The 9,123-nt window shown below is 49.5% G+C and overlaps 1 protein-coding gene across 1 annotated transcript in view; it reads right to left on the reverse strand.

Annotated features, from left to right (window-relative positions):
- The window catches only part of LOC102991777 (von Willebrand factor A domain-containing protein 2), a 55,868-nt gene extending 48,502 nt beyond the window's left edge, over nucleotides 1–7,366 (reverse strand). The window contains 4 exon segments of the mRNA XM_024128066.1: nucleotides 50–124; nucleotides 5,031–5,092; nucleotides 6,347–6,467; nucleotides 7,315–7,366. Of these exon segments, the coding sequence (XP_023983834.1) occupies nucleotides 50–124; nucleotides 5,031–5,092; nucleotides 6,347–6,467; nucleotides 7,315–7,366 (310 nt within the window).
- Nucleotides 7,367–9,123: the final 1,757 nt, after the last annotated feature.

A 9,123-nucleotide genomic window follows, 5' to 3' on the forward strand; every position in this document is an offset into this window, starting at 1 on the left:
CAGAGGCTGAAGTAGGTGTTTGGAGGGTTGAGTAAAAACGTGGGCTTACTTTTGCTGGCGACTGAAATATTCCCAATGGTCTCCTTGCTCACGTGGCCTTCCTGAAGAGGGAGGGATGGGGGCACTAGGAGAGAAAACACCAGAAGCAGTCATTACAAGGCAGAGAGGGGAGGAGTCTTAGTCTCCACGTTATGACCAGGACGAACGGGTCACAAGAGAGAAAACAGGAATGTCAAAGAGTTTAATGATATTGTATCTTAAAAATTACCAGATGGATAACATAAATAATTCCCTCCACCCCCACCAATTGCCCCACTTCTATCAGGTATCTTTACATTTAAATTTGGGTATTTTGAAGAGAAAAATTAAAAATATATACGGGGGGATATAGAGAGCCTGTGATTCTGATGAGTTTCGTCCCTGGGTAGGCATAACTGAGTGCCCCTCTGGGGTGTAGCATCTTGCCATAAACATTAACCTTGGACGTGAACAGACAATTCATAGAAGAAAGAGAATTCATGGAAAAGCACAAGGAAAATTTTCAAACAGGTGACAACGCACTTTAACTCAAACAATGGGATACCCTTTTAAATGTGAAATTTAGATGATCAAGTTTTAAATTTAAATGTAACTGGGTGGGGAAAGATTAAATCAGGAAAAGCTTTCCCAGTGGTGGCACTATAAATTGGTACAACCCTTTTGGAAAACCATTTAGCCAAATGAATTAAGAGTCATCAAAGTGCTTAGGCTCCACAGTATCGCACCTGGGAATTGATCCAAAGGAAAAACAACTTTAGAGAAGGGAAAATGTGCACCAAGACACTCCCTTCAATGTTACTTGTTTCAGAGGAATGATGGCGGTAACAAATATCCAAAGAGATAGAACTCTCAGTAAACACTGATACAGTCATTCAATGCAATTAATATGAACAAGGGCTAAAAAGTTTGGGGGTAGAAAGTTTGTGGATACATTTTTTTTTCTTCTATGTGATACCCGGTAAAATTGTAATAATGGCATATGAACAGCCACCAACAATTTTCAAAATAAACTTTGAGGGCAGGTAACATGCCAGGTGCTGAACAGCAAGCCAACCACGATGAAAGTTCTGAAGACAGTGAGGTGCCACTTGGAGGGATTATTTGAAAAGCCAACTGTGCATGGTCACTGCCAGAAGAAGCAGACATGTAGATGCTTATAAACGTCCATGTCCGCTGGGTAAACACAGTGGGCACAAAGCGAGGGGGGGCAAAGCCCAGGAGCCGGACAGGCCAGGAACGGGGCAGATGAAGGAATGTGAGATGGGGTTGGGGGGACTGCTGAGGAAAGAGGTAAAGGAGAGGGAGCCAGGCGGGGGTGGGGGTAGGGTAGGAATCACACAACACAGGGAAGTTGGGCTCAGGGGGATTTGCCCCTGCCAGGAAGGTGACCAGGAGGAGGACACCAAAAAATGATGTCAGGTTCTGGGGGGCATGCTTCTCGTTGGCAGCACCCCCTGGAGTTAATTAGGCCAGGGGTCCCCAACCCCCGGGCCATGGACCGGTACTGGTCCATGACCGAAAGTGAGGGTGGGCAAAGCCCAGGAGCTGGACAGGCCAGGAACGGGGCAGATGAAGGAATGTGAGATGGGGTTGGGGGGACTGCTGAGGAAAGAGGTAAAGGAGAGGGAGCCAGGCGGGGGCGGGGGTAGGAATCACACAACACAGGGAAGTTGGGCTCAGGGGGATTTGCCCCTGCCAGGAAGGTGACCAGGAGGAGGACACCAAAAAATGATGTCAGGTTCTGGGGGGCATGCTTCTCGTTGGCAGCACCCCCTGGAGTTAATTAGGCCAGGGGTCCCCAACCCCCGGGCCATGGACCGGTACTGGTCCATGACCGGTTAGGAACCGGCCTGCACAGCAGGAGGTGAGCGGCAGGCTAGCAAGCGAAGCTTCATCTGTATTTAGAGCCACTCCCCATTGCTCGCATTACCACCTGAGCTCCGCCTCCTGTCAGCATTATGGTGAGTTGTATAATTATTTCATTATATATTACAAAGTAATAATAATAGAAATAAAGTGCATAATAAATGTAATGCTCTTGAATCACCCCGAAACCATCCCCTCCATGCGGGCCCGTGGAAAAATTGTCTTCCACAAAACCAGTCTCTGGTGCCAGAAAGGTTGGGGACCACTGCATGAAGCAACTACCCCCTTGGCTGGTCCCAGCTCCACCTACATTCACTAGTTCCTGAAAAACAAACTAAACCAGTGTCTCCTTCTCCCCCGACCATATCTTTGAGTTCCTGCTCACCTGATATGCCCTCCCCTTAATCTCTACTTGAGTAGAAGATGGTTCTAGGCCAAAATGCTGAACCAGCCATTAGCTCCACAGTCAAAAGCTGTCAGACAAGTAAGTATATGTCATGAAGTCCAAGAAAGACCATCACTGCCATTTTGCCACCAGAGGCAGAAACAAGACATAAACTACAATACAGACAGTAGACTGAATTAAAGAAAAAAAAATCCTCCACTTCCATAAAACACATGGCAGACGCTGGGACAGAAGCAGAGGCAACACTTACCCCCCAAACTCCAAAAACAAAAGATCACAAAAATCACTCAGTAATTCAGCAAATTGGTCCTCCAGAAAATGGAGGCTTTCTGCGTCAGTGCACTCGACATCATCAAGATCTTGTCAACCTGGGGCGGGGGGAGGAGGTTCCTGCTGCAGCCCATCCCGTGATGCGGTGCTGCTCCCATGAGCCCTGCACCCCCAGCAGTTCTCCGAGGGCAGGAACACCTCCACCTGTCCTCCACAGAGCCCAGCCCAGCTCTCTGCACACAGTTTGGCCAAATGAATTAAGAACTATAAAAATGCTCACATCCTTTGACCCTGTAGTCAAAGCCCGTAGGCACTAAGCTTTCCTGAATGAGCCCATGAATTACTGTCAAAGGGTCCAGGAGCTAAGGAATCCCTAAGGTCCTGTTCCTTTTTAAATGTCTTACCAGCAAATTCTCCAGCTGGAGACAGACCAGCCATCGCCCCGGATAGGAGGGAGGAGGCGCTCCGTGACCAGAGACCACTCACTACAGATGTGACTCAGCTAATGTAACTCTGCACCATGTGCCCAGCTGTCCTGGCAGGCGCCAGGCTTCAGGTGAGGCCTCCTTCAGGGGAGCGGGTACCGGGGTGATGTCCCCACTGCGCCCCTGTGAAACTACCTCAGGACTCTGCAGAAGTCCCCCTTGGAACAGGGAGCTGATGAACGTGTGACTGTTGCTTCCTCTCCCAACCAAGTCAGCCCACACCTCTGAGGACCACCTACCTGGGGAGGGCGGGGGTAATGGATGGTGCTAAGAAGCTGGATGGGGAGGGGGTGGAGTGGGTGGTGGGTTTTTATCCCAGCCCTGCTACTGATAGCTGTGCAGCCCCAGGCAAATCACAGAATCTCTCTGGGCCTCCCCTGCCTCATCTGTACAACCTAGGGGTGGTCAGATCAAGTGCTCTGTAAACTGGACAGGCTACAGAGGGTAAAGTTCCACGATGAGCTAGAACAGAACCTTTACTGTGCCTGGGCCCCCAGGGACCGCATTCGGGCCCTGTCCCCAAACACATCTCATTTCTCCCCAATTCCTTGGCCATGAAGCTACTGTGTTACATTCAGCACCCACATGGCTTCAAGAGAGGGGACAGGCGGGCTGGGCAAGCACAGCCTTCTTCCAGCCTCTCTTATCTCCCTGAGGCTCCGGAGAACAGGCAGGTGGTGACAGCAGCCAACGAGCAGAGAATGTATGTACCCCTACTCACAGAAACACAGACCAGGGAAGAACTGGAAGAGAGCCTCAGAGACCACAAGAGGACCCTGGGCTAGCCTCAGACAGCCACCCAGCCCACTGGTCCTTACTCGCTGGACGACAATCCACAAAACACACCATTCCTTTCTACCATCTCATATTTCAAAGGGGCTAGGACTTGGGAAGGCCAAAGTGGGAAGTAAACAGAAAATTGATTTGCTCCATTATTCATTCATTAATCTGCTCCTTGAGCACCAACTATGTGCCAAGCTCAGTGCTAGGAGCCAAGATCACACAGTTAAGTGGTGAATGAAGAATAGGCAGTCTCTTTCTCATGGAGCTTATGTCCAGTGGAGAAGATGGACATTATTTTTTTAAAATTCACACAGAAATAAACTCATATCTGTGTTAAGTGCTACACAGCAGAGGAATTCTACACTACAGGAGGTTTTAATAGGGGGATCTGACCTGATCTGGGGGTCCAGGAGGAACTGCGCTGGGTGCTGGAAGATGAACAGGAGTTTACCAGAATAGCAGTGTTGGGGTGAAGCGATGGTCCAAGCAGAGAGGCCACCATAATTGAGAACCCCTAGGATGGGAGGGAGCAAGGGCGCTGGGCAGGCCTGGAAGGAGTGTGGGCTGCAACACAAAGGGTGGACAGAGGGGGCTCCAGAGGGGACACCAGGTGGCACAGGATCAGATCAGGCAGGGCCTCTTTTTTTAATTTCTTTTTTTGATGTGGACCATTTTTTGAAGTCTTTATTGAATTTGTTACAATATTGATTCCTTTCTTTTTTAATGTTTTGTTTTTTTTGTCCCCAGGGCATGTGGGATCTTAGCTCCCCGAGCAGGGATCGAACCCGCACCCCCTGCATTGGAAGTTGAAGTCTTAACCACTGGACCGCCAGGGAAGTCCCAGGCAGGGCCTCTTAAGAGCAATAGGACATCACTTAAAAGTTTCAGGTAGGGGATGGGAGTGGAGAGAGGTCCAGACATGATTAGATTTGCATTTTGAAATGGCGATGTGTGAAAAACAGGATGGACGGGAACCAGGTGAACCCAAGGAGACCGGAGACCAGTCAGGAGGCTACTGCAGTGGTCCAAGCACCAGATGATGGGGCTTAGAGTAGGCATGTGGCCGTGGAGTGGAGAAACACAAATGCACTCGAGAACTTTAGAAGTTAAAATCAACAGGATGTGAGGCAAACCAAACCCCTCAACACCTTAACCCTCGCCCCACAACCAAGTAGACTTACCTTCGGCAAACAGGAAAATGCAGATGGCTTCCAGCAACAGGAAAGAGGGCATGTTGACAAAACTATAGGGCCAGGACAAGAAAATAAAGCATCAGCAATCAGCTCTGTGAGCTCCTCAAGTCACACCTCCAAACAAGACCACAACGGCTCAGCCTTTCCCAGGGCACAGATATGACCCTAGAGGCTGCTCCTTGCCATGGCCAGGCTTCAGGTGAGGCCTCCTTCAGGGGAGCGGGTACCGGGGTGATGTCCCCACTGCGCCCCTGTGAAACTACCTCAGGACTCTGCAGAAGTCCCCCTTGGAACAGGGAGCTGATGAACGTGTGACTGTTGCTTCCTCTCCCAACCAAGTCAGCCCACACCTCTGAGGACCACCTACCTGGGGAGGGCGGGGGTAATGGATGGTGCTAAGAAGCTGGATGGGGAGGGGGTGGAGTGGGTGGTGGGTTTTTATCCCAGCCCTGCTACTGATAGCTGTGCAGCCCCAGGCAAATCACAGAATCTCTCTGGGCCTCCCCTGCCTCATCTGTACAACCTAGGGGTGGTCAGATCAAGTGCTCTGTAAACTGGACAGGCTACAGAGGGTAAAGTTCCACGATGAGCTAGAACAGAACCTTTACTGTGCCTGGGCCCCCAGGGACCGCATTCGGGCCCTGTCCCCAAACACATCTCATTTCTCCCCAATTCCTTGGCCATGAAGCTACTGTGTTACATTCAGCACCCACATGGCTTCAAGAGAGGGGACAGGCGGGCTGGGCAAGCACAGCCTTCTTCCAGCCTCTCTTATCTCCCTGAGGCTCCGGAGAACAGGCAGGTGGTGACAGCAGCCAACGAGCAGAGAATGTATGTACCCCTACTCACAGAAACACAGACCAGGGAAGAACTGGAAGAGAGCCTCAGAGACCACAAGAGGACCCTGGGCTAGCCTCAGACAGCCACCCAGCCCACTGGTCCTTACTCGCTGGACGACAATCCACAAAACACACCATTCCTTTCTACCATCTCATATTTCAAAGGGGCTAGGACTTGGGAAGGCCAAAGTGGGAAGTAAACAGAAAATTGATTTGCTCCATTATTCATTCATTAATCTGCTCCTTGAGCACCAACTATGTGCCAAGCTCAGTGCTAGGAGCCAAGATCACACAGTTAAGTGGTGAATGAAGAATAGGCAGTCTCTTTCTCATGGAGCTTATGTCCAGTGGAGAAGATGGACATTATTTTTTTAAAATTCACACAGAAATAAACTCATATCTGTGTTAAGTGCTACACAGCAGAGGAATTCTACACTACAGGAGGTTTTAATAGGGGGATCTGACCTGATCTGGGGGTCCAGGAGGAACTGCGCTGGGTGCTGGAAGATGAACAGGAGTTTACCAGAATAGCAGTGTTGGGGTGAAGCGATGGTCCAAGCAGAGAGGCCACCATAATTGAGAACCCCTAGGATGGGAGGGAGCAAGGGCGCTGGGCAGGCCTGGAAGGAGTGTGGGCTGCAACACAAAGGGTGGACAGAGGGGGCTCCAGAGGGGACAATTCCTTTTTTTTTTTTTTTTTTGGTGGTATGCGGGCGTCCCTCTGTTGCGGCCTCTCCCGTTGCGGGGCACAGGCTCCGGACGCACAGGCTCAGCGGCCATGGCTCACGGGCCCAGCCGCTCCGCGGCACGTGGGATCTTCCCGGACCGGGGCACGAACCCGGTTCCCCTGCATCGGCAGGCGGACGCGCAACCACTGCGCCACCAGGGAAGCCCCAGTGGCGAACCCGGTTCCCCTGCATCGGCAGGCGGACGCGCAACCACTGCGCCACCAGGGAAGCCCGATTCCTTTTTTTTTATGTTTTGTTTTTTTGTCCCCAGGGCATGTGGGATCTTAGCTCCCCGATCAGGGATCGAACCCACACCCCCTGCATTAGAAGTTGAAGTCTTAACCACTGGACCACCAGGGAAGTCCCAGGCAGGGCCTCTTAAGAGCAACAGGACATCACTTAAAAGTTTCAGGTAGGGGATGGGAGTGGAGAGAGGTCCAGACATGATTAGATTTGCATTTTGAAATGGCGATGTGTGAAAAACAGGATGGACGGGAACCAGGTGAACCCAAGGAGACCGGAGACCAGTCAGGAGGCTACTGCAGTGGTCCAAGCACCAGATGATGGGGCTTAGAGTAGGCATGTGGCCGTGGAGTGGAGAAACACAAATGCACTCGAGAACTTTAGAAGTTAAAATCAACAGGATGTGAGGCAAACCAAACCCCTCAACACCTTAACCCTCGCCCCACAACCAAGTAGACTTACCTTCGGCAAACAGGAAAATGCAGATGGCTTCCAGCAACAGGAAAGAGGGCATGTTGACAAAACTATAGGGCCAGGACAAGAAAATAAAGCATCAGCAATCAGCTCTGTGAGCTCCTCAAGTCACACCTCCAAACAAGACCACAACGGCTCAGCCTTTCCCAGGGCACAGATATGACCCTAGAGGCTGCTCCTTGCCATGACTACAGTAGCCTGGAGAGGACTCAAATCCCCAAAAGCCAGGGAAGACTACTCCAATGACTCTAAAGGACAGCCTAACATCTTCCCCAGACACCTACCTCCAAAGCCCCCAGCTCCTTCACAGACTCTGGCAAGGTGCGCTGTGTCCAGAGTTAAGAGACCCGGGGCCCTGCTCGGCCTCGGCCCTGACCAGCCACGTGACCCTGGGGAAAGCCCCTCCCGCTTAGCAGCTCCATCTCTTCACAAGGAGTTAGATTCTGATAGACTGAAGATTTGATTTCAAAGTCTTCATTTTCTGAAACCGAGTAAGGTCTCCCAGCCCGCACTTTCTAAATTACTTAAAAACAGTAACATGGCTGAGGAAGAAACAAAAGTGGTTTTGTAAAGTTTTTTTGTTGCCTAATGCTTATAGTATGGGTAAAATTCAGTTCCATGGGGCCTGATTACTTATCGATTTTTGAGGGAGATATTAAGGATGGGAAGTGAGAGCTTTTCTTGAGAAACCATAGACCATATAACATTGATTCCATAAGGGCAGTTATCTGAGGTTTACTTCCAATTTTAGCTGTGAGGCCTGGAAATGCAATATTATCATTTCGATCACAAAGATATGATGCACAAGTCAGACAGACTTGTATTTTGGTAAGTATACATGGAGCGTAAGAACTGAAAGGGATCATATAGATGAAATTTAGACTTTTCCCCCCAGCATAATTCAGCAGGGAAAAAAATCTAAAAATAACAATAGGGTCTAGAAATTTTATTTTTTGTCCTTTGGGATGCAATACATTCAAGATCTCACCCTACAGTTTTTCTGCATTAAACATAAATCACAGCAAGATCTTTTTTGATCCACCTCCTAAAGTAATGAAAATAAAAACAAGAATAAACAAATGGGACCTAGTGAAACTTAAAAGCTTTTGCACAGCAAAGGAAACCATAAACAAAACAAAAAGACAACCCTCAGAATGGGAGAAACTATTTGCCAACGAAGCAACTGACAAGGGATTAATCTCCAAAGTATACAAACCGCCCATGAGTTCAATATCAAAAAAACAAATAACCCAATCAAAAAATGGGCAGAAGATCTGAATAGACATTTCTCCAAAGAAGACATATAGATGGCCAAAAAGCACAAGAAAAGATGCTCAACATCACAAATTATTAGAGAAATTCAAATCAAAACTACAATGAGGCATCACCTCACACCGGTCAGAATGGCCATCATCAAAAAAATCTAGAAACAATAAATGCTGGAGAGGGTGTGGAGAAAAGGGAACCCTCTTGACTGTTGGTGGGAATGTAAATTGATACAGCCACTATGGAGAACAATATGGAGGTGCCTCAAAAAACTAAAAATAGAACTACCATATGACCCACCAATCCCACTCCTGGGAATATACCCGGAGAAAACCATGGTTCAAAAGGATACATGCAGGCTTCCCTGGTGGCGCAGTGGTTGAGAGTCTGCCTGCCGATGCAGGGGACACGGGTTCGTGCCCTGGAGGATCCCACCTGCCGCGGAGTGGCTGGGCCCGTGAGCCATGGCCGCTGAGCCTGCATGTCTGGAGCCTGTGCTCCGCAACAGGAGAGGCCACAGCGGTGAGAGGC

This window comes from Physeter macrocephalus, chromosome 21, assembly GCF_002837175.3.
Source record: "Physeter macrocephalus isolate SW-GA chromosome 21, ASM283717v5, whole genome shotgun sequence".
Taxonomy (NCBI): domain Eukaryota; kingdom Metazoa; phylum Chordata; class Mammalia; order Artiodactyla; family Physeteridae; genus Physeter; species Physeter macrocephalus.